The sequence below is a fragment of the Chelmon rostratus genome, chromosome 5 (genome assembly GCF_017976325.1).
Source record: "Chelmon rostratus isolate fCheRos1 chromosome 5, fCheRos1.pri, whole genome shotgun sequence".
Taxonomy (NCBI): Eukaryota; Metazoa; Chordata; class Actinopteri; order Chaetodontiformes; family Chaetodontidae; genus Chelmon; species Chelmon rostratus.
In genome coordinates this window covers 28,957,909-28,983,254 of record NC_055662.1, presented here as the reverse complement: position 1 = coordinate 28,983,254, position 25,346 = coordinate 28,957,909, and the positions used below count along the sequence as shown (strand labels likewise).

General features: G+C 45.4%; 1 protein-coding gene across 1 annotated transcript; it reads left to right on the top strand.

The window, feature by feature from the left end:
- Positions 1-789: 789 nt before the first annotated feature.
- Positions 790-24,797, top strand: grk5l (G protein-coupled receptor kinase 5 like). Its single transcript, XM_041936659.1, has 16 exons — positions 790-1,267; positions 13,668-13,763; positions 13,855-13,967; positions 17,477-17,554; positions 17,873-17,970; positions 18,164-18,256; positions 19,621-19,684; positions 19,773-19,913; positions 19,993-20,183; positions 20,304-20,341; positions 20,463-20,552; positions 20,641-20,849; positions 20,939-21,076; positions 21,313-21,450; positions 22,497-22,628; positions 22,742-24,797. The coding sequence occupies exons 1-16, from the start codon at positions 1,216-1,218 to the stop codon at positions 22,823-22,825; spliced, it is 1,755 nt and encodes a 584-aa protein (XP_041792593.1). The 5' UTR covers positions 790-1,215; the 3' UTR covers positions 22,826-24,797.
- Positions 24,798-25,346: the final 549 nt, after the last annotated feature.

The window sequence follows — 25,346 nt, the reverse complement described above, 5'->3', positions numbered from 1 at the left end:
GCTCAAATATAAAACGATCATGCTGCAGGTAAGCAGTATTTGGGATCTCAGCGTCTGAGTCCTGATTTCTAGTAGTTTAGTTGCAGTCATGGGTCATCATCTGTAAATATGTGCAGAGCCACTTAACAGTGGCGTGTCCTCATCTTTTAAATCAGACATCGTTGTCCAATGCAGTCTGTCCATATAGTTTTATTGTGAAGAAATTCTACCACCAGATGGCGACTTTAGCTTTTCCTCACTCCATATTCACAAACATAGTGAGTTTCTAATTTTACCCTCATTTGTGTCACTGCAACAGAGGCAGAGTGAGGTTTTAACCAAGAGAAAGGAGAGAGAGCGCGTTTGTCTGGCTTTGAACAAAGCCTCCAGCAGATCTGTCTGCAGTAATATAACGCGTGACACCTGTGAACTCCCTCACAGGTGTTCTCAATCATTCTGGCTGATTAGCCCTCCGCTCTGGTTGGAATTGAATGAATCCAGCCTGAGGGGAGGCCTAATCAGGCAACAAGTGGAAACACCTGTGCAGAAGGGGAACCATGAATGGCTGCTTTGCTGAGATGGAAAGAGGAAATGTTTTTTTGTTTGTTGGTTTGTTCTGCACCCCCCAGCTTCTTTTTCTGGCTGTAATGCATCACAGAGCGCTGCCATTAAAAAACCCAGGTGGTGTGCTTTTATTTTGCTGAGAAATTAGCGTGACTTCTGAGGTCGCTGTTCCTTCCTCCGGCTTGATGCAGCGGTGACTGAGAGGTCCAGCCCACTTTGATTACGCACCAGCAGAGGAGGGGGGCGCGCTGATGTCCTCTCCGGTGCGCTCAACCAGCCCCTGCTGTTGTAATGTAAAGCTGGTAGTATCCTGGTGTACCGCCGGAAAGAGTCCACTGGACGGACCCGGTTCGCAGACCTCGGCGCCTCCAGCTTGAAGATTTTCTGCATCGGAGAGATTCCGCAGACAAATTACGCATGGAATGGTTTTGGGGGGATCGGAGTAGACATGCAGCGCCGCACTTCCAGTCCACAACAAGAACCATGCCCAGCTTACATTGCAAGCAAATCTATGACATCCTGTTTTATCCCCTTCGACTTTGATATGAGTGAAATTTGCTCGGATACCGACGAGGAGTGAAGAAAATCTACACAGCAGAGAAGCCGAAGGACGTTGTTTCCGCTGCAGACGCTCGTGTACCGAAACCCCTCTGCATTTAGGATTTTTCTTTGATGGAGCTGGAGAACATAGTAGCCAACACTGTACTGCTAAAAGCGCGAGAGGGTGAGTTGACACATAAAGGGGCTCAGTGCAAACAGTAAGTAGGCCTGGGGGTGGCACATTTTGCGCTCAGTATGCAGAAAAGGTGGGAATAATCACAGTGATGACGGCGCGAGGTGTCCTGCGGCTCAGTCCAGCAGGTAAATCCTACAGATGCAACAGAAAACGAGTCTTGTGCAGTATTACAGACAGCACGAGCGCACCTCACTAAAAATGATCCACCTGGTGATCAGTTTCAACCTGAAATCAAGCGCTAGGATCATTTTATCCTCACAGATTCTGACAGATCATATGCGTTTTCTTACATATGTAAGGGGGGGGGGGTCTGCGTCCAACATCCGCTTTCGCTGTCTGTGCAAATGAATGCGCTCTTTCGCAACATTATACATGCTGAGGCACACTGAAGCAGGGAAGAACTCTTTCCACACAGGGGATAAACGAGTGTAGACTGCCTGGCATGTCAACGGCGATGTGACGACGTGCCTGGTGTTGAAATCTATGCATGGGGCCTGCGCAGAGACAGACTGGGTATCAGTGTGTCTGGGAGGGCCACATGCAGTTTCACTATGTAGTCTGAAATATGAAGGTGTACAGTGCCATTAATGCCTCTTTTTGAGGAAGACAGGGTCGTGCTGAGGGCAGGAGGAAGGCCCGCAGGTAAGCATCAAGCAGTCAGACGCCATCATGGTTTCCCTTTAAGTCTTCTGGACGTCCCTGAATCTGTTCTGGAGACCAGTGAGTTAACAAAAAACACACCAGCATCACCATCACACTTACTTGGAACTGTGCATCTGTGTCATACTTCGGTCTTTTCCAGAGTAAGTGATGTCATCTTTTCCTAGCAGTACTCTTATAAATCTAAATAACTGGTCTGCGAAGCGTGCACACACTCGCACAAGTGCGTACACAAGTTTGGTTGCAGGCAGCACGTGGTTTGTGTCTCTGTGGAGTTGTGGGGTGACACAGGAGAAGACTGTGGCTCGCTCCTTTTATCTCACGGTGATGACATATTTAAGGGTTAAAAAAAGGGCTGGTCTGCAGGGATAGCAGAGAGAGTTTCATGGGAATTAGTGACATAATAAAGTGAAACAGGAAGCTGACATGCTGTCAGAACCCCTCCGGAGGACGCAGCCGCCTGCGGTCGATCTGGACGCTTGGTTTATGGGCGCAGAGCACGACTGGGCTGGCTGAATTAAGCTTCATGAATTAATAAGAGCGGTTAATGACCCATGACAGATCTTGCTTGTCCCAGCTGCTCCATTGGTGCTCATCCAGTCTCGGCCCCGGCTGTGTGTGGGAGAGAAAAGGCCTTTTACAAGTTCACATTAAGGGATGAGATGGTTCTTTGAGTTAATAGCTGAAGCACGACTTTCACAGCGGCTTCATCAATGGCCCTACAAATGGCGCCACGGGAGAGTAGATGAGCAGACGTTACAGGTTGTTGGCAGCGTGGTGTCGGTTGTTCTCAAACCGTCTGAATCATGCGTGGTTTTATCTTACAGGGCTGCGACCGTGCAGGTGGCAGCTCTCCTGCTTCTCGCTGTCATGTAAAGCAGAGGACGGTACACGCAGAGGCTCGCTTTAGGTCACGTACCAGCAGCAGTGAGAGAATGTGAACGGAGCGAATAAAGAGTGTTTATTCCTGTTTGTTTATGAGAGTGTGTCTCAAGCCCAGGTCTGCAACAAGAGGCATGCACCCCCCCTCCCCTCCCCTAAAAGCACTCAGGGACGCACAACAGGAAGGCTCAGTTTATACGTCGTGCTTTCTGCCGGTCTCCTCACGCCTCCCAGATCAGTAAAACAGAGGGAGTGGCAGCGAAGCGTAGAAAGAAAACGCTCTGGATATCTGCAGGCCAGGAGGTGAAGCGGGCCCGGTGCCAACCATCGCGTTGTCAACGATGACTGATCTGACACCGCTGGTCCGGGTTTTACTGGCAAGATCTTGTTTGACAAGTCGAAACAAGAACCTAGAGATGGGAGATTTAGATTAGATGGGTTAGAAGTTTTGATCCAAAAGCACTGACGATACAGAGTGTAAATCTAACACATTTATGATTTATGTAGAAAAAGAAGCAGCTCCGATCATACTGAACCACATCCTGAAGTGACCGCTATCTTACATAAAGCCAAATGGTTTTATACACTATCAGTCTGATGCAGCCCATAAGCTATTTAATCAAATTGATCGTTACATAACAAACTGAGTGGGCTACTGCCATCCGAGCTCCATCTTCCTGTGGAGCTGCTCTCCGGTCTCTGCGGAAGATACTTTATGGATGATGAGTATGCGGTGAAACGAAACACCCGATCTTCAGCGCGATCATCTGAGTGTCATCTGACGGCCACGGCACCGTTAGCCGTGACGGGGCGGCAGGTCTGTGTGATCAGCTGAGGAAGCTGGAGGTCAAAAAGCAAGTCCCACCGAGCCATTAAAGCCTGACGTGGTTGATTGTTTCAGTGGGATCTGCTTGGATTGGCCTTGTTAATGGTAGCTGACACATGCGTGGACTGAGTGAGCAGGTTTGGTACACTGGAGATGTCTGTGTGAGCAGATGAGGGGTGTGGGGGTGAATTCCTTTGTTTAAATGTAACCTGAACCCAGCTGCTCTGACGAGAGCAACATCAGTGCAGTAGACCCCGAGCTTATTAAGTGTGTGTGTGTGTGTGTGTGTGTGTGTGTGTGTGTGTGTGTGTGTGTGTGTGTGTGTGTGTGTGTGTGTGTGTGTGTGTGCGCGCGTGCGCGTGTCCTGCCTCCCCATTCACAACTCCTGCTGGCAGCAGTCGCAGATTCCAAGCCAGGCAAGCGCACGTCATCGGCTGTCGAAGTGAATGAGAGTAAGGGGGAAAAACTGCAATGCTGCATCCAGATGCCTTTCTTGAATTGCGGTAACGGAGCCGGGGTATTTAGTTTGGGCTACGAGACTGAATTCCACTCCAGGGCCGGCTGGCGTTCGCATCAGGCACGTCGTGTTTTTGCAGGTTGTAGTTGCGCAAGTAAAAAAATCAAGTGAAGCTTATTTCTGTCACATTTGGTGTAGAACTGGGCTCAGGGAAGAAGAACATAAGAACATAAAAAATGGTAGAATGACTTGAGTAGTGAAGGATTAGTTTATTTCCAGATAACTAAGGTGAAGCATCATCATGATGATGATGATGGGAACATGGCAGCTGTTCTTTCCATTTGTTTTGCCTTCTTTCCCTCCAATATTGTCACAAGCAAAAGGCTTGTTGCCAGGATGATGGTGGAAGACTTTGATGCTCTGCAGTGATTCATTTATTTGTGTTCAGCCTATGGAGGAACCTCTTCAGTGAGTTAAGGACCTTGTTTGACGGCCTAGATAAGTATATGTGTGCTTTAGATGAGCACATTTTAATTTAGAGCTGCAGCAAGTCGATCAAAGGAGAACTAATCTGCAGCTGCTTTAATAATAATTTAATAATTTACACCAATTTTCATGCAAAAGTCCCCCTGAAAAACTTTTACTACTACCTCTTAACATTTCATAGACTCAATAATATATTGATTAGGCGAGAATATAATTGGCAGGTTAATCAGTAATGAATGTGATTGTTCATTCCAGTCCTTTAATGGGCCTTAAATGGTTGTCAAAACCAAATCTGCTAATAGCATGCAGCTTTCAGACATCAGTCCAGAATCACGAGGCTTTTAATAAATGTTGGACTTGTTCTTGTGCTAAATTACAAATGAGAGAATCCGTAGAGAAAAGCCTTTCATGATTAGTAGCTAAATATGGTGGCATCCAGTCATTTGGGATCCTCCAAAGTGTCTTTTTTTTTTTTTTTGGCCTCATTGCGCTACACGCTAACAGATCAGTGACTGCAAGACGCTGTGCAAGATCACATAAGATAACAGGTATGAGGCATTTGTCTGTACAAGCGGTTTGTGCTGCCTCTCACGGTGTCTTTGCACTCCCGCTGCAGAGGGGTGGGGGGTTGCGGGGTGGTGTTGCTTCATCATGTGAGGCCACAGCAAGTCTCAGCAAGCTGGGGGAGCTGCCGTTGTCAGGGCTAACAGAATTCAGGTGAAATGATCTGGGTAACTTGTTGAAATCTGCAGCCGCAGCTGTCAAACAGGGAACACAGGTCACAGGTCGTCCCCAATGTTACTGCCAGCATGAATAATATGCAGCAGACTCACACACACACACACACACACACAAACTTTCTCTCCCACCTCCACACAAACACTTGGAGCGCTCCTCCCTCAGGACCCCTCTGAAAGGACGGGACCGTGACATAATGCCGTTGACTTTTACTGGTTAGGGAGCTTTAATGGAGGGGAGAGTGAAACACAGGCGAGGAGAAACAAGTCTGTCGTTTGCTCGCTGGGTTCTTCTGACGGGAAAGACGGGACAGGAAAAGAAAACCCGCGAGGGAAGTTCATTGCCCCACTCTTACGCATCATATATTTATCACGTCTCTCAGAGGGGGTTCACTCTGATTATTAAATGTTTCATGTTTTCACTTCCCAGCATGCATCATCAGGAGCACTCAGCCTCCAGATACTGGGTTTACTGGCTGTGAGGTAATACTGTGAATATTAACGCCGTGTCCATGTTAGTGGCAGCCACCTCTTCGGTCCAAACTGACATACTGAATTTCAGTTAGTGGATGGATTTCCTTGATGCAGACATTCATGATCCTCACAGGATGCAAGCTGACTCTGGATATCCGCTGGACTTGGGGCTAATAAGCAAATGCTAGCATGCTAAGTTGATGTTAAGCATAATACCATCTAACTTCAGCATGCCACGTGTGTAATTGTGGACATGCTAGCATGATAATACTAGCATTTATTTAGTACAGCCTTAGTCGCTAGCATGGCCGTATACTTGAAGTCTTGAATTTCTAGAATTTCTTTGTATTTTGGTGCCATCTTGGTTGCAACTCCCTCCCAGCTTCACAACAACGTGCATACAGTAATACAGTACAGAAAGAAACTTTCCATTTCAAGTTTTTTTTTTTGTCTGACTGCTTAAGAGTTAAAGTGCATGAGCTTTTTTCGTGGCTCTCCATCTTCTACCAGCAGTAAAACATGGAGAAATAAAGGCAAGAAGAAGCAGAGATACCCATTTCTCCATCGCCATCGCGCCACAAGGCTCGCTGTGTTTTGAGTGGGAGTGTGACTCATTTTTTCTTGAGTGGAAAAAATTCAGCTCTCTGGCTCGTACTATCTCTATTGTTATTGCTGCCTCTACCCACACATACAGTATACATAACTCCGCTGGATGCAACAAGTTCACGCCTGTTCTCCGGGGGTTGTCGATTGGGATTCTGGGAAATGTAAGAGATAATTACCTAGCAGAAGTGGAGGAGGTGGGCTGACGGAAAGTGGACTTAGAAAAAATGTTAATTTTAACAGCTCGTCACTCAAGAACTCCAGGAATTCACACAGCAGCCGAACTGATGATATCTGTTTCCCCCCATGTCAGACGTGCAGGTGATCACTTACACAGCATTTTGTTGTCTCTTTGTTGCTCTGTGGCGCCTGAGATTCGCTTCCTGTGCTGTGCATCGCTGCCATATCTCTTTAATGGAACATCCAATGAATATTTGATGCGCATTTATCAGGGAGGTAATCAATCTTATATCTTTTCAAGCTTCCTTCCTTCCTAACCTGCTGTCTGAGCACCGTGCACCTTTCCAACACGAAAATTCATGCACTCATACAACATTCAGTCAGATGTTATCGAGGCCACATGATTTTAAGTTAAATAAAAGCTGTGGGATGCTTCCACCTTTATGTTTGTTGGAGGAGGAAATAGTCACGTGGATGAGACCAGCGTGGGTTACTGTAGGTTATTCATGGGAACCTGTGGTCTGGGGATTTTTTAGAATGCATTCTGGGAGAAAACTATAGGACTCTGTGACATTTAGTGTTGTAAAGAGAAATAAATTGTAAACAGAACCAACTGTTGCAGACAAATGGAGTAAAAGCTGAAACAGCAGCTTTCTCTCAGCAGCTCAGCTCTGTTAAGGCCACAGCTCCAGTACCTTTTTTTTTTCTTCTTCTTCTTCTTTCAAGGGATGTTGCCATAACAGGGACAAAAGGACATGGAATGTCAACATAAGAGCAAGACGTGGAACAAACGTCTTCGTGAAGAGATTGTTTGTGTGTTTGAGGACACAAAGGAAATGGAGAACGACCAGAGAGAATAGAGACGGCTTGAGAAGGACAATGTAATCGCTTTAACCCTATTTCCAGGATGGGTTTTTGTGCTGTTTGTGTGTGTGTACGTGCACACACACACACACACACTCAGTAATACCTATCTGCGCACAGTGCACCATGTGCTCCATCAGTTTGATAAGTTGGATCTCTTGTTTTTATTGGAAGCACTTTCCTCCGTGTTTGCTCACTCGTGATGTAACGGCAGAGTTCCACTCTGAGCGAGATGAAATGAGAGAGTTAGGATTACACCGCCATAGTGTTCGCGCTATCAAAACATTTATGGAGGTGAGCAAACACGCTAACGCTGCGTCAGAGCGTAGGAGCGGCCTATTATGGCGAGCTTCACGTGGACTCTGCTCTGTCCTCCTGGATCTTTATGGATGAGCAAACAGCATGTATTACCCTGCCCTGAGCCCTGCGCTGTGTGTGTGCCGCTTTGATCGGACAGCCTGGTGGGTTATATAATTTCAGCCTATTGAATGTTTCTCCCCCCTTCACATTCCATATTTTATGTATTAATAGAACAGGAAACGTGTGGCACATGACAGGAAGCGTACCCTGCCTTCTGCTGCTTTTGTGTGATTTCTGCCCTTGCATGCATGTTTTCACACCGAGTGTCTTCCTGCTCGTGGCTGTCGGCTCATGAACGCACACACGTTCGCGCACGCAGTTACTCCAGTGACAACTGTCGCAGCTCACCAGCTCTGAGGTCATGGACCGGTTTGACCACCTCAGTTTGTATCAACACATTGCTCTCGCCCTTGGGCTGGTTGCTATTTATAGCAGCCATTTTTACAAGGACATAAAGACAGGAAAAAAGTCACACGTGTGTTTTTTAAAAGCGCAGCAGTGAGCAACATGTTACACCCTGAACTGATCTAAAGCTTAAACACACGTAGCTTTCATGCTAAATGCAGCGACATTGTTAAGGTGAAGTTAGATTTGGGAGTTATTGTCAGTGCAGGTGTGTTGGGACGCAGCTGCAAACTAGCATCAATGCTGCTGATAAAATCTGTCTCTGTTTATGACCCCTCAAGTGGTTTAACATGTGACCCCCGCAGCACGAGTGCCGCCAGGTAAATGCCGTACGTCACAGATGTTTGCTTTGAGCGCCTTAGCAGATGTTAGCGTTATTATTATTGCGATAATGAGGAGTACGTGGACAGAGAGGCTCGTTCAGGATGGCAATAAGGCGGCTGGACGGGGGGGCCGACATGACATCATGGTGGAACAGGGCAACAAAGAGCGTCTTCCTGCTATAGTCCTCCCCTCCTGCTCAGGTCTGGGCAGCGTTTCCATCGGCTTCCTGTGGCACACAGACCACACACACAAACACACACTTGATGCAGTTAAACTAAACCTCAGGACTAAATGTCCTGCTTTCAATAACATGTTTTACGATAATGACACAACTAAATAAAGGCCTCAAATCCTGCTATAGGGTCGAATCAATGAAAAGTGTTAACAAACCCAATTGCAGGTTTTATTGCTGTGCTGCTGGCTGGACTGCTGTCGCCTGCACAGGTGTATCTATTAAAGAGGCAAAATAATATATTGATGTAAATTATCCTCCATCTTCGACATCCCTGCCCGTACTGTACAGAAACATGCAAAGACTTTCTTGTGACTTGCTGCACAACACAGAAAATGCGTCGTCAGGAAAGGTGTGATTTCTTTAAAAGCAACCCCATCTCTGTCTTTGTTATGCAAGAGATTGATATCTAGTACTACACCTAGATGTGTGTTTCGATAAAGCAGGAAGAAGTGGCTCGAGAGAGCGAGCCAATGCAAACTTGTCGTCTTTGCTTTATAATATGCTTGTTTTGTATTTACCACTCATGTTTTGCATATATAAGGACACTGGCCCTTACCTGCAGCTCTGATGCAAATAAATCCCTCTTATTGAACAGTTGGACAATGTTTGAGAGAAGGAAGAGGGAGACTTTGAGCGAACAAAGGCGTTTGTATGACCGTCTGGTGCTGGTTGGCTTCACACTGTGGGTACCTCACTGACCACCACGGTATGACTCAACCGCGAGGCCGACATTTAACACATCAGACAAAGGAGGTGATGCGAGAATGAGTTGGATAATCAGTTGTTTGTGAACAAGAATGAAATTTTATGCCGGCGCAGGGAGGAGAAGAGCGCAAAGAGTCACAGAAATCTACCAAAAATCTCACTTTTTGCAGGGTGTAGGTGGAGACAATAGCACATATTCACAGCACCTCTCTTGCCAGCGCTCTCGCATCACATTCTGCTGCAGATGTTGTTACATATATGCCAGATGCACCGCGTGAGATTCAGGATGTGGTTTGGGCTGGTTGTCCACAGCAGATCTGACTGCACGTCTGGAGTGACAATGCGAGTCGAGGTGTTTGAAACCTCAGAAACCGTGCTTGTGTTTGTGTGAACTGCAAGCTGGTTCCGCCTTTTGAACATAACCTCACGGCTAAGCAGGGACGGTTTTAAATGAGTGGATGGACGAGGCCCGCAGAACTGACCAAGCTGGTTAAATTGAGCACGAGGACCTTACTACAGAGAGGTCACAGTAGAAACACTGCACACACACACACACACACACACACACACACACACACAGATGTATGGGATGCCGGTAACCCCCTGGTGCCGAGCCAGACGGATGTCGTTCCCTCTCTGACCTTATTTTTGCTTCACTTGACATGCCTTGATGATGTCAGAGCTGCTAAGCAGAAACACAAATAAAGGGCGGCGACCGCACTACCCTCATGGAACAAATTAGACCGACAAGTTCCTGTGTGCAGCGTAGCCACGGCACGGCGCATATTTCTGCTCGTGTAAGAGACGGACGATGAGAGAGGAAGAACTCTTAATAGAGGAAGAAGTAAAGACAAGAAGGTTTATGGACGACATTTTTGAGCATATTCTTACGTCTGAGTTTGGTTAAACAGGAACACAGAGTTACTGATCTGCACGTAACATGCAAATGGAGGCTTTTTTTCATGCCACAATTTTGAAAATCTCTCTGCTTCCTTTTATGTTGATATTTACAATCCTCTTGTAAACTTCCCTCCAGACTTAGTTTGTCAGATCCAGAGCACAACAGCCCACGGCCACCAACAATGCGGACAGAGTTTGAACAGTGATTGAGGGCTGTATTTGTTTAAGGCCGCAGACATCAGACATGTCAGAAGACATGTCTGCGGCCAGACAGGAAATGACTTGTTATGTCCAGATGGATGAGATGAATAATTTATGTGTAATATTTGCATGTTTGTGGGAGCAGTTTGGTGTGTTCGCATGTGGATGCTCTGATCTTTTCACCCAGCAGGCCTCCGCTGTTACTCATATTTCTTACTGGAAGTCCTAATGTAGTTTATTACAGCTGGACAAGTTAAATGCGCTGACAGCGGTTTGGATCTTTGCATCTCCGCTAACTTTCCCACACTCGAATCCTCTTTTTTTCACGCACAGTTAACAATGATATATGAGGTTTTATTCGCATTGACAAATATGCTGCAGAACATCTGATCACGTTGAGCGGTGGTTCCCAGCCTGGGGGTCGAGATAAATATATATACAGCATATACTGTAGGCAGCCTGTAGAGGCCAATGACTTAACTTTGTTTCAGTGGTCAAAAAACCCACAAGCAAGCGAACCGCCGACCTATGGAATTGTTGGTTCATATACGTGTCGCCCATAAAGCTGCAAACTTTCGACCTCATTCAGCTCTAAAACAAAGGGGGTTAACAGGCCTGAAGCAGCAAATGAGGTCAGTCATTGGCTGGCGGCAACATAGTCGCGATGATGATGATGCAGAGGTGATGGTGACAGAAAACCCTAAACAGAGTCTGAAAAGAAAGAAGACGTTGGATTACGGGAAACAGGGAAAGAGAGGAAGGCGACGGCAGCGCAGACGGGTTACGAAGAGCAGGAAGGGGGAGGATGAGGAGGGAGAGAAGATGAAAAATAACTAGGTTTGGAGAGCAGCGAGAAGGAAAGAAAACAGGACACAGAAAGAAAGAGGAGGAACTACATTATTTGTGGTTGTCTCGGCATTGTGTAGAAGTTGAATGCCTGGGTGGAGCGTAGATGTTTGGTACAATTATTTGACATGGCGTTGACCCTTCACAGGAAATCTATGCCATTTGGTGAGCGCTCTCATCCACAAACGCCTTACAGCAGCATTTGTTTTTAGCATGGCGGCCCCCGTGGGGGAATGACCTTCTCCACTCGCTGGACTGTGGAGCTTTTTGAAAGAGATTTCATCCTCGGTTTATTTCCTGATAGACAGCGTATTTCTAGAAAAATAATTACTGCCCTGGATTTATGTCTCCTGCTCGCAAAAAGAGTTACAGCAACCTCATGGAGAAGTACAAGTAAACCAAAATTCATTAACTGGATTAAAGAAATATCTACAACTTTACCGATGGAGAAGATTACTGACATTATAAAAGGGAAACGGTCACTATTTCAAAACATTTGGGGACCTTTTATTGAATACATGGAGAGTGTGGATTGAGTGGTGGGGGGGTGAGATGGAGGAGGAGGCGTAGTTGTTGGTAGTCCTCTGCAGTGTCCTTTGCGATGTCCTGAAATAATACTCTTTTTTTATTTTCTCCTTTCTCTTTTTCTTGTTTTGATACTCCACATCCTGATTATGGGTGAATTATATATTTGTGTTTAATCACACAGGATAAAACAGAGAAGCCTTTGTTTTGGGGTTATTGTTGTTGTAATCTTGTTTTTCAAAAAAAAAAAGATTTCAAACATTGCAGCGTGCAGCAGCGCAATGTTTGAAATCTCTATGCGCAAAGCATACCTTTACATATTAACTGTTTTCAGAGAACAACTGGTGCTTAAATAAGGAAGTGTGCCTGTTTATAGCTCGTTTGGTCTGCAGTCATGTTGATGAGGAGCAGGTGCTGGGAGTTAATGATTCTCTTAGGGGATACTTTGACTCAGTTATTAATACATTCATGCTTCGTGTTTGTCTGGTGATATGGCCACCATTCTGTGTGTCAGCTGTGGTGACGCAGGGACGTTTATCTAACAACAAACCCCACCTGACACTATAATAATGGTTCCTACAAGGCTTGAAAGCTCTATTTTTGTGTGGATTTTGTGCATCTTGAGTGTAAGGAATGGATTAAAAAGTGTGCAAATATAAGAAGCCATCATTAGCGTGAGGTGTGAAGTCCGGTATAACACCAAAACATGCTGATTTTTACATTAAGTGTAATTACATTTATTTTAATTCAAATCTAAGTGAGTGTGTCATGTAACATTACAAAGGCAACATAGTGAGTTCGGGACCCAAGCAGAGGAGGGAAGGATGAGGCAGTAATGAAGGATTGATGGGAAAACTGCTGAAACTTTCACTCACAGGCTCCAGCATGACGTAGCGCCTCTCGCATTCCTGGCTTATTACTTAAAGATGTCTGCTTGTCATTGCTTCTCCTGCTCTCGCCGTTGCCTCTCGCAGCCAATTTCCACTGCAGAGAGCGGTTAAAGGAAATCCCTGTCAGTCCATTAGAGCGGTCGTCGCATAATGAGAAAAAAAATGCAACAGCAGAGCATGACGTAGGGCACAGCAGGCTGGAAAACAGTGAAATGAGTTCACACAGTTGTTGGAAAGTGTAAGAGAGGAAAAGGCTGAGGGGATTTTAACATGGTTTAGATGGGAAACGTGGAGGCGGTCCAATGTGAAAGGCAAGTTTAAGGGAAGTAAAAATTGGATTCATGGATGAGTTCGAGGGGGACGACGCAGATGTACGTGATTTTGGTTCATGACGGTGTTTCGCTGCTGCAGGAAGCTGATGCATGATTATTCAGAGCGGTGGAATCCAGTCTGGCAAAGTCCCGGGTTCTGATGGGAACTGAGCCGGTCAGAATAGGCTTTCTGTCTGTGTGGACACACACACACACACACACACACACACACACACACACGCGTTCCACTTTCAGAAAAGCTACTGAGTGAGGAAGAAAGTCGGGAGAGAGAGGAGAGATTTACGGAGGAAGTGAGACGTAATCTATGAATTATATATACACTCTGAGACTATGATTTCATTCAGGGGAGAGCCCACACACAGCCCCCCTCTTTTCTGCCACTCCTTTTAGCCATTAGGCCTTCGTTTGCTCCTCACTGATGAAAATAAACTCTGACAACTTCATGAAGTTCTTTCACGAGAACATTTTCATCCCTTGTTTTTCTCTGTCGCCACAGGTGGAGGAGGAAAGCGGAAAGGGAGGAGCAAAAAATGGAAGGAGATCCTTCGCTTCCCCCATATAAGCCAGTGCACTGAGCTGGGAAACAGCATCGGTACGTGTTTGCGTGCTCACCTGTGTGTCTGTTGTGTGTGTTTAAAAAAAGGCTGCGGTTTAAAGTGTGTGTGTGCTGTTTGTTTCTGCAGAGAGGGACTATGTCAGCATCTGTGAGAAACAGCCAATCGGATGGCTTCTCTTCCGTCTTTACTGTGAGACCAGAATTAAACTGCAACGATGCATCCAGCTACTGGACGCAATGGTACGCACGCGCGCGCACACACACACACACACACACACACACACACACACACAGTAATAAGTATCATTTAACCTCTGATTGGCTGTTGAGTTGCTGAACAATGTTCATGAGGCTCTAATTCGAGAAACAGCAAAAAGCAGAAAGACCACATTAAACAGTATGTTTATCTGCTGTGAAGCGACAGCTAGCATTTCTGGCTAACTAGCTTTACCTGGAGTAGTCGTCTAGCATTATATTTAATCGTGGTCACATTATTGGCTAGCTACATTATTTATTTATAAAATAACATCTGTCCTATTCAAGGAGCATCACCCCTGTTGGCACCAGAATGTACATAATTCATTTTAATTACTTTGGTGACTTTGGCAACTTTAGCCAAGCTAGCATTAGTTACATTTGCCATTTGCTCATTGCTAATCCTCATCTGAAAATCTGTTTCTCTTGTTAAATTGAAGCAAACCGTTACATATAAATCATAAATAAATCCATGGATCACCAGCTGCCGATGCGAGACGTGTAGCTTTAGCCTCAGTTTTTTAGCATTATATACAGTAACGTATGTAGTAGCTACGTTGATACTTATGGACCATTTACTTTTCATTTTACAGGACTTTTAAAATGAATCAGATGGAAGTATTTAAAAAGTCAGTCTGAGAGTTTTCAACCAAATCACAGAGTTTTAGTGTTAGCTTATGCTAGCTACGGCTAATAAAATCACCTAGCAACAATTTCAGGCAACAAAGTCTGCAGTTGTCGGCTACAAATGTGAAAAAATGTGTGTGCTTTTGTGAAACCAGTTGTTTCAAAAAATTATTCTGAATTTCAAGTAGTAAATTCAAGCAGCAAGAGTAATTAACGGGTGAGGGGCTTAGCTAACGGCTAATGGCTATTCCTCCAGTGGTGACTGCGGTATGAGCAGCACTGTTTCCTGGATAAATGCAGGTGTAGAAAACACACACTCGTCCTCTTTTTCAGGGCACTCACTTTCATTACGGCGCAGCCCCTAGCCGGCGCTGGGTCACGCAGCCAGAGGAGACAATTAAACTGAGTAGTGATTATTCAACCGGCCGGATCCCCCCTCCGCCCGGCTTGTTTCCCCCTCCAATCTCCCTCTCTGTGTCTAGACGGAATACCTCCCACATGACACATTTAAGTCTTTATCTATGCCCAGAATATCTTTGTGGGCATTTGACGGGACAGAAAGGACGGCATTGTTTCCCACAGCACCCCTTCCAGTCCCAACACCCCCCATCGCTCCCCCTCCTCTTGCCCCCTTCCACCACCAAGCCCTAAAAGTGACCGCTGCGAGGGGGGGAAACCGCGAACACACACTCGTCCCAAACACATGTTGTGCAGTCCGTGTGACGAGCCGCGAGGCCGCGCTCACTGCTGAGCTTTGTGCTCACCACTTTACCGACAGTAAACCGGGCCTGGGGGCTGATTACAACCAGGCCGGCGCTTGCATCTCAGCTGATTAAATAACATGCGAGTCCGGTGCAGTTATGCTGTTGCGAGCTTTACTAGAATCAGGATTATGTAATCCAGTCCCCGAACTTTCCAAAGAGCGCAAAACGAGCAGAAAAGAAGGGCGTGTTAGTTTGTGGATCAAATCAAGGAAGCTGGTGTGACGATGAAATTAGCTTATTGTGTGTGTGTGTGTGTGTGTGTGTGTGTGTGTGTGTCTATAAAAATCTGTGTGTAAGCCACGAGAAAGCATGAGTGCAAGCGATTTGGAGGAAGCGGGAGTGTGTGTGTATCGGTGTGTGCAGCAGGGGAAGGAATGTGCTTGGGGGTTCCAGTGGTTCCTCTTACATCATGAGAAGGTGTGTGTGTGTGTGTGTGTATATGTGTGTGTGTGTGTGTGTTTTGGATCCCCTCTGTTTCCAAAAGGCTAAAGGGGCGTCTTCTTTTCCCTTTGGCTGACCCCCCACCGGCAAAGGGTGGGATTCAGACAGCTCATTTACTCTGTGTGTGTGTGTGTGTGTGTGTAATTTCTCTGGAGCCTCTGATAACAAAGCCTCAGTTAATCAACACTTGGCAGGAATCACAGTTTGCCCCCCCGTCTTCCAGTCTGATCCTATATATTTACATTTGTATTCACACTATGTATTTATTTCGGACGTATTTTGGCTTTGACGTTGTGGCTTTTTAAAGCCTGTTTTCCTTTAAGCTCCTGGTTTATGTGTGAATGCACTGTATCTATGTGTGTGTGTGTGTGTGTGTGTGTGTGTGTGTGTGTGTGTGTGTGTGTGTGTGTGTGTGTGTGTGTGTTTTGTAGTGGAAAGCGGGTGACGCCGGTGTGACACACTGTGACACTCCAGGACCTCAAGGAATCCCGCCGTGTTTACTGTGTGGTTGCCAGGCAACACCAGACCATGTTGGAAAAAAGCCACTGACAGAAAGAGCAGGGCCAGCGTGCAGCGCGGGCGCCATGTCGCTTCCCTCCCCTTTGCGAAGTCAAAAGTGCTGGCGATGAAATGCGTCAGAGCGCTTCTCATGTCGTCGCCTCTGCGAAATGTCCAATATGTCCGGCGTGTAACGGCCAAACGTGCGCGCGGCGGCGGCTTGGCGTGTTCAAACGCGGGAGCCAAGAGCAGCATATGTTCATGTGAGAGTGACGGCGACACCCAGAGATGCAGAGAGATGTGTGGCCTCGACACCGCTGAACGTCATACAAATTAAACAACTAATCAAGAGTTTTTTTTTCTTTTCATTAATCACCGTCAGTGTCATTTAAGAGGATTCACGTCTTTGATCTCAGCAGACGTCTTCTGGTCGGATGATGTTAAAACACTTTAAATGCATTCAAATCGAGCGTCTCGGGATCGAGCATGTTGCTGTACAGGATCAACAGATAACACTGACTTGGAAGAGAGCCTTTTTTTATTTATTATTAAATGTTGTGTGTAAGAAATTCTGCTCTCTTTCTAATTGATGCTGATCTACAGGTGCAAAAGTATATTTGGTGTCTTTTAAATCCATCTGAACTTTCTTATAAGTCACCCATTATAACAGCTGAAACTAATGGGTAACTAATTCTTGATATAGCAGTTGCCATTAATGAGGACTTTTAGGTTGCGAAGGAAAAAAATCCCTCGAGCTGATCTGTCTCTGCGTCCTTGATAAAGGTCAATGAGTCTGGCTTATTAATAAGTGATTAATTGTGCAGTTCATAATGTAAGTTAAGTGTTAATAAATCTGTTTTGGTCCAGATGCACTGCAGCTCTTTTCCAGGAGCTCAGAGGTCAGTCAGTTCATTGGAGGGGTCTCCCTGATGAATTAAAGACCTAAAAAGTGTCATGGTGGAGGGGGATAACCAGAGAGATCGTTCACAACCTGGCAACCCAAAAGTTGTTGTTATTAAAGTCTTACATCTGATCTTTAAATACGAGTAAATGATTAATCAACCTTTAATAATACCATAATAACTTACAACTCTAATTAAATTCAGTGCTTTGATTTCATCTATTCTGTCGTCAGCGATGTGATGATGTCATTTTGTTGTTTAGGAAGACTACGAGGTGACACCCGATGAAAAAAGAAAAAGCCGAGGGGACAAAATCATCAAGACTTTTCTCTCCAAACAAGTAAGTTTCTTCATCTGAACCTTTTGTTTTGAGCCTTTTACGGCGTTTGATGTTTAAAACCTGCGGGGAAAATCCTGAGCAGGTAATAACGTTGAGTTACAGCAGAATGAGAGCACTCGGAAGGGCCCTTAGAAGAGCGCAGTAATTCAGTATACACATTAAATGTACTGAAGATTAAACACTGTAACGTTTGCACAGCGTTTATGTGCGTAGCGCCCTCATGTTCTATGAGAAGTAATGCGTGTTCGCGTGTAATAAAGACTAATGTGTTTGTGCATGTGTGCGAATATGTCACTGTGTTTACATGTGTTCATGTAGTCACCTCAGCGTGTAGACATAGCAGAGGTTTTTGCAGACCAGTGCAGAGAGAACCTCGAGCTCAGTCCATGTAAGGAGATCTTCAGCAACTGCCGCAAGTGAGTCTTTCTTCCCTCTCACCTGTCTGCCCGACTCTCACCTGTTTCCTCTCCGCCTCGCCGCTCTTTCTTCACCTCATGTCGTGCACGCACCAGACCGCGCAGATATTGCACGGTGAATTTGAGCTTGCGTCGTACTCTCGGTTGTAAGTGTGCCAGCTGAGCTCGCCGTGTTGTGTGTGTGTCGCATCAGGGCCGTCCACGACTACCTGAGTGGAGCTCCGTTCACAGACTACCAGAACAGCATGTACTTCGACCGCTTCCTGCAATGGAAGATGCTGGAGAGGTATGAACATAAGTTGTTTTAGTAGCTGTTTGGTGTATTAGTCAAGTCAGTTAACACGTTTATAATTTTTCTGTTAATAATTAAAATCTGTTCTAAGTCCACTCAGTATTGACCTGTAGAGTTATTCAGCCTAATAAAGCATTTTAGATCCATTCTCCTTTTCAGTGTAGCACAAATAAAATCTGATACAAGAGAAGAGAATTATAATATACAAGCGGTGGCCACATTATTAGGTACACCTGCACAATCTAATGTAATTCAATGCAGCGGCTCTGGAATAAATTCCACCTTAACAAAGTTTATAATGTTCAGTTTTTGTTGACAGGAATGTGCAAATACAATTGTTTCTAGTAGTTTGAAATGGTGTTGTACAGGACTGCATTATATTGACTTTATATACATGTATATATTTATTTTGTCCTCCTTATTTAAATACATGAGGGTGAATTAGATTGTGCAGGTGTGCCTAATAAAATTTCCTTTCTTAATATTTAACACTAATAAATGTCACTTCTCAGGATTCCTCTGATATTTCTTTGTTGGTGAGGTTGAATTGTGAGTTGAAATAGAAAAAAATTACATTTTTCAGCATTTTATGGCTCCTCTGCTTAAAAGCAGAACACGACATCCTGCAACCTGTCACACACTTTAGACGTCTTAAAAGTCCCGTTTTCAAAATGTAGAATAAAATTACACAAATATTATCAGAACGTACTGAAAGTACTCCTTCATATATTATTATGTATCTTATAATTTGATAATTGTCCCTAATGCATTCACCTGAGAGCAGTATTTTACTGTCTTATTAACTGCTCTATGCAGTTTTGGTTACTTTAATCTGTAATAATGCATCATATCTTTTAGGTGATCATGTGTTTCATCAGCAAAGTAATTACTAAGTATAACTGTAAAATAAATGCAGTGGAGTAAAAGTACAATATTTTCCTCTGAAACGTAGTGATGTAGCACTTTGTTACATTCTGATCCAAACACATGTAATAACTCTGTCAGGCGTGATTTTCAGCATTTTTCCATTTTGAAGCACCAAACAAGTGGCAGGTGAAAAAACTTGACTAGGATCGAGTCACACTTCGCTCCGGAGGCTCCTCAGGGGAGCGCGATGACTCCGGACGGGCAGATATTTTATGCCGAGTGCATATCAAAGGCAGTTAGAAGCAAACAGCAGGCTCTCAGAGCAGCCTTGATTGTATCCGTGTCTGGAAAGTGAAATTGCGTTCGGGAGGCCCCACCCTCTACAGGAAACAGACTCAGGATGGTATCGAGTTCTGCAGATTATATCTCCATCCTAATCAATACTACATGAGCGTCTATTAATGGATTTTGCTGTGTCTGTGTTCTGTCAGGCAACCAATCACGAAAGACACGTTCAGACAGTACCGAGTGCTGGGGAAGGGGGGATTCGGGGAGGTAAGAGATGCAGTTTGTGGTGATAGAGATGATGATGATGATGATGCTTAAAGAAAAGTGCGAGACACCGTTTTGGTTTGCTTCTCAGGTGTGTGCCTGCCAGGTGAGAGCTACAGGGAAGATGTACGCCTGCAAGAAGCTGGAGAAGAAGAGGATAAAGAAGAGGAAAGGGGAGTCCATGGCTCTCAACGAGAAGCAGATTCTAGAGAAAGTCAACAGTCGATTTGTTGTGAGTGAACATAGAAGAAGAGCTTTTATCTGCCGCTCTCTTTTGCTCACCTGGCTAACACCACCTCCTCTTCCTCTAGGTGAGCCTAGCGTACGCATACGAGACCAAAGACGCTCTGTGTCTGGTGCTGACCATCATGAACGGTGGAGACCTGAAGTTTCACATCTACAACATGGGCACGCCGGGCTTCGAGAAAGACAGGGTTCAGTTCTACGCCGCTCAGATCTGCTGCGGACTCAAGCATTTGCACAGGGAATCCATCGTCTACAGGTGACTCCCTCAAATCTACAAACAGATGTAGATCAGCTCAGCTTGATCTCAAAACAGATCATTTTATAGAGTTTTAAATCATGGAGTGTGAATTGATGTAACATGCTGTGTTATTTGTAGGGATTTGAAACCGGAGAATATCCTGTTAGATGACAACGGTGAGTTCTTCATCAGCTTAGATTCCTGGTTTTTGCATTGCAACGTTTTTTTTGTTTCCAGCTACATTAATGCTTCATAATCCACTGAACTTTGAGCTAATTCACTGCTGTCATTCTGCAGGACACATCCGTATTTCTGACCTGGGGCTGGCCATCAAAGTGCCTGAAGGAGAGCTCATCAGAGGCCGGGTGGGGACTGTGGGCTACATGGGTAAGAAGCACAGTAATCAACTCTTCCGTCAGTGAATCCACCTGAAGAGTTAGTTCAACCACAGCAACCTGCCTCCCTTCCGCTGCAGCTCCGGAGGTGATAAACAATGAGAAGTACGGCATGAGTCCTGATTGGTGGGGGCTGGGCTGTCTCGTTTACGAGATGACCGCCGGACGATCGCCCTTCCGCGCCCGCAAAGAACGAGTGAAGCGGGAGGAGGTGGAGAGGAGGGTGCAGGAGGAGGAGGAGGAGTACAACGACAAGTTTACAGAGGACACCAAGGCCATCTGTAGAATGGTGAGCACCGGTGGGGGGAAATGTTTGCATGGAGAGGTGGATGAACCGATGAATAATTTGGTGATTCATCTCTGCTGCTGCACACCCAGCTGCTGACCAAAGACCCGAAGCAGAGGCTGGGGTGCCTGGCGGACGGAGCAGCGGGCGTCAAGGCCCACTCGTTCTTCAAAAACATCAACTTCAAGAGGCTGGAGGCTGGAATAGTGGAGCCTCCCTTTGTGCCTGATGTGAGTAATTTACACGACCGTACACAGTGCGTGCTTGAATCGATTTCACTGCTCTGAAACTCTTTTTTAAGATCCCCACGCCAACCAAAATAGTCCAACATGGCCGCTGCAGGGAACTTGTGTCTCTTGAAGAGCAGCAAGTGAAATTCAGTGATGATAAATGATCTGTTAAGATAAACTTGCGTCCTGTTTTTCCTCTCAACCCCGTCTCTTTCATGCTCTTTGCCCTCTCCCAGCCTCGGGCAGTGTACTGTAAGGATGTTTTGGACATAGAGCAGTTCTCCACAGTCAAGGGAGTAAATTTGGACCAAACTGACAATGACTTCTACTCCAAATTTGCTACAGGCAGTGTTTCCATCCCATGGCAGAATGAGGTAAGTGTGTGCACTTAATATGACATTTTTAAATGCTCGGTGCAGTTTGGATAACTGCTGGAAGAACTCACTTAAAAAAAGCTCAACGAATCTCTCTTTTCTTCTCCTCTCCTCTTACATCACCTCCTCTCTTCTCATTTTCCTTCCTTCTCTCTCACTTCATCTCCTTCCTCTCCTCTCCTCTCCTCTCATTTTCCTTCCTTCCCTCTCACTTCATCTCCTCTCCTCTCCTCTCCTCTCCTCTCCTCTCATTTTCCTTCCTTCCCTCTCACTTCATCTCCTTCCTTTCCTTTCTTCTACTCTCTTCCCCTCTCCTCTCCTCTCATTTTCCTTCCTTCCCTCTCCTCTCCTCTCCTCTCCTCTCCTCTCCTCTCCTCTCCTCTCATTTTCCTTCTTTCCCTCTCACTTCATCTCCTTCCTTTCCTTTCTTCTACTCTCATTTCCTTTGCTCTCCTCTCCTCTTGCCTATTCTCCTCTCATTTCCTTTCCTTTCCTCCTCTCTCACATCATCCCTCCTTTCCTCTCCTCTCCTCTCCTCTCATTTTCCTTCCTTCCCTCTCACTTCCTCTCCTCTCCTCTCCTCTCCTCTCCTCTCCTCTCCTCTCCTCTCCTCTCCTCTCCTCTCATTTTCCTTCTTTCCCTCTCACTTCATCTCCTTCCTTTCCTTTCCTCTACTCTCATTTCCTTTGCTCTCCTCTCCTCTCCTCTCATTTTCCTTCCTTCCCTCTCACTTCATCTCCTTCCTCTCCTCTCCTCTCCTGTCCTCTCCTCTCCTCTCCTCTCCTCTCATTTTCCTTCTTTCCCTCTCACTTCATCTCCTTCCTTTCCTTTCTTCTACTCTCATTTCCTTTGCTCTCCTCTCCTCTTGCCTATTCTCCTCTCATTTCCTTTCCTTTCCTCCTCTCTCACATCATCCCTCCTTTCCTCTCCTCTCTCATTTTCCTTCCTTCCCTCTCACTTCATCTCCTTCCTTTCCTTTCTTCTAATCTCATTTCCTTTGCTCTCCTCTCCTCTTGCCTCTTCTCCTTTCCTCTCCCCTCACTCAGATGATTGAAACTGAGTGTTTCAGAGATTTGAATGTGTTTGGGCCTCAAGGGACGAGACCTCCAGATCTGGACTGGAATCAGCCACCAGAGCCGCCCAGACGCAGCCTGCTGGACAGGATCTTCAGGAGGCATGTGAGGGAGTACACACACACACACACACACACACACACACACGCGCGCGCGCGCGCGATGAAAGCATTCAAAACTAACTCACACAAATCTGTGTCTGTGTTTCTCTGCTGCAGCACCCAGAGGTGTCCATTTCCCACAGCCGCGTGCAGTCTTCCAGTGTAAACTCTGTGGACTCCATGTCCAACTCTGCCCCCTAGTGGCACAGTGGCAGTGTGAGCGCCACACACACACAAAGGGAAGGAGCTCCAAGGGGCTTTCCCGCTGCTGATTGGTCCACAGCCGGGGCCTGAGCAGCAGCCGGAGACAGCCTGTCTAAAAGCCTAAATGGTCAGCCCATTGGGGAGGGGGGGGTTGACCAGGCCCTGAGACCCCGGGCATTTATAGTGGGATGGTCAACGTTCCAGAGACGTTTGGAAATATTCGGACAAACCTTACTTACCCTCAGGATTGTTGGACTATAGAACAGAGCCACTGACGCTGATGAAAAGGATAGAAAACAAGCTAATATTCAGGGGATCCACTGTATAATAAAGACCACCACCGGGAATAGAAGATGGGGTCTTGGTGAAGTTTTGTTTTTCCAGAAAAGGAATTTCTTTTTCACTCGTTTTCAGTCCTTTACTTTCTGGCCTGTGTCTTGTACCCGTATCCATCTCCACCCCTCAGCGTCACCATCTCTACGACTCTAACTTATTCTTTGTCTGTATTGCCACCTCCCGTACCTCAGATCACTCCTAAACATTCAGAACACGTCGCCTCAACAACCTCAACACATAATGTACATTGCCTTGCGTACACTCAGGCCAAAGATTACCGTTTAGTTTTGTGATACCGTTGTCATGTTATTGGTTTTTGAAGGTTTTCAGCCGTCGTTTAGAACCACGGGGAGTGTGATCCGCTTTCTACACTTTCTCTAAACATGAGCCTGCAGACATATCATAATGCTTAAAGCACACACACACACACACACACACATACATGCATACACAGACAGAGTTGTGAGAATCGTGTTGTGTTTTCATTGCATGGACAAAGTGTAAGTATGGACAGCCGTATCCCTTTTCGCTTCTGCATACCTCATTCCATAGTATACCGTACAGCACACAGACGTCTCCCTCGGTTTACAGTGTCACTTTATATTTGACATTAATGTGGAGTTTGAAAAAGCGAGTTAATATGCTGTACAGAAACAGAAATCTTTTGTTTTTTGCTCAATTTTCCGCACAGTCCCCCGGGGAGTGGAGAGGAACACATGCACTCAGCCTGACGTACAAGTTGCACAATTTAAAACACTGTCATGCTGTTTGTCCACCAAATGAAAATGTTTTTACCTCTGATCATTAAGGCACATCGTTGTATTGATATTGTGACACGCCGCTTGTTTTCTACATGCGAAAAACTGAAGTGTTCTTGTTCTCCCTTTGCCTTTTCCATTTACACGATATTGCTGCATAGCCATTGTTGTCACATGTACAGGTTTTTACATTTTGCCCCTTTACGAACGCCTCACTAATCTAAAGGGTCTTCCTCTTGTTTTGTGTCCAGCCATAATCAAAGACACAGGGTATCAACAGCTGTTATCTGAATTTCATTTCATTGGTCCAGTTCATTCATGTCAGAGCAGAGGAGGAGAGGAAGACGCAAACACCACACAAAGAAGTGGCCTTCTCGCAGCAGCACAGCCAATTGAAATGGAGGAAGAGCTCGATCTCTTCCGCTGGCTTTGAAGAATGTGGTATTTGCCCTGTTTGAGGCAGTGAAAGCTGGTCCACGCAGTCATTTTAATCGTCCTTACAAATCTCACACAGGCCTGTTTTTTTTTTTTTCTTTTCTCTGCGTTCTTGATATGAAAAGAAAAAAAAATCTGAATCAGACTGAAGTGCCTCCTTGTTAGCATGATCTCCCAGACGAAGCCCACACAGACATCAGCACTTTGTTTAATCTCTGACTGTCATGCTCCGTTTGTTTCGCCGGGGAACGCGTCGACACACACAAACACACACACAGGCTCGCACGGTTTGTTGGAAGTGGAGGGAAGGCGGCGGAGAGGGTGGAGAGGAGAGAGCTGGTGGGGGGACTCTCCTTCTTAATGTGATGTACAGCAAAGTGCTGAGTGCATGTGAAAGCCAAACCCACTGTGTCCTTCAAGTCCCAATAAACTCTGTGCTATAGTTTGAGTACTCCACAGTATGCCTGTCTCTTTATTTCATGTGACCTCAGAACATTTCCTCTTTCATATTCAAATACATTTACATGTTTAGAGATACTATTTTATGACTCTCCATTTCCTTGCAGTACATGGAACAGTAGACAGCCACACTGCTATGCTACAGCTTTGCACTACTGCTACATTGCAATACTGTAATAATATGACAATTTAACATATTATTTAATGAGAGATTATGAACCAGCAATACAATATATCCTCACATGTCCCATATTATATATCATATAGGTACGTATCTTATACTGATGCCTGGTGGAGAAAAATTATTCTGATTATTTTCAAGTCTTCGGAAAACAATGACTGTCACCATAACCCTCCTACAATCATGACTGTGCTTTAAGTATATGACAGATTTCATATAAAGGAGGTTTTTTAGTTCAGTCCTCTGCATACTGACAATGAAGAAATCCTTAGGCAGTGTGATCCTGACGTGGAACAAAATGCACGATGTATATATATATATGTGTATATATATATGTGTGTGTGTATAT

Bases quoted from the DNA above. Each gene is read 5' to 3' on its own strand.
- grk5l (XM_041936659.1), top strand. From the start codon at position 1,216: ATGGAGCTGGAGAACATAGTAGCCAACACTGTACTGCTAAAAGCGCGA. The intron at 18,257-19,620 runs GTATGAACATAA...GTGTTCTGTCAG, and splicing joins CAATGGAAGATGCTGGAGAG to GCAACCAATCACGAAAGACA. The intron at 19,685-19,772 runs GTAAGAGATGCA...TTTGCTTCTCAG, and splicing joins GGAAGGGGGGATTCGGGGAG to GTGTGTGCCTGCCAGGTGAG.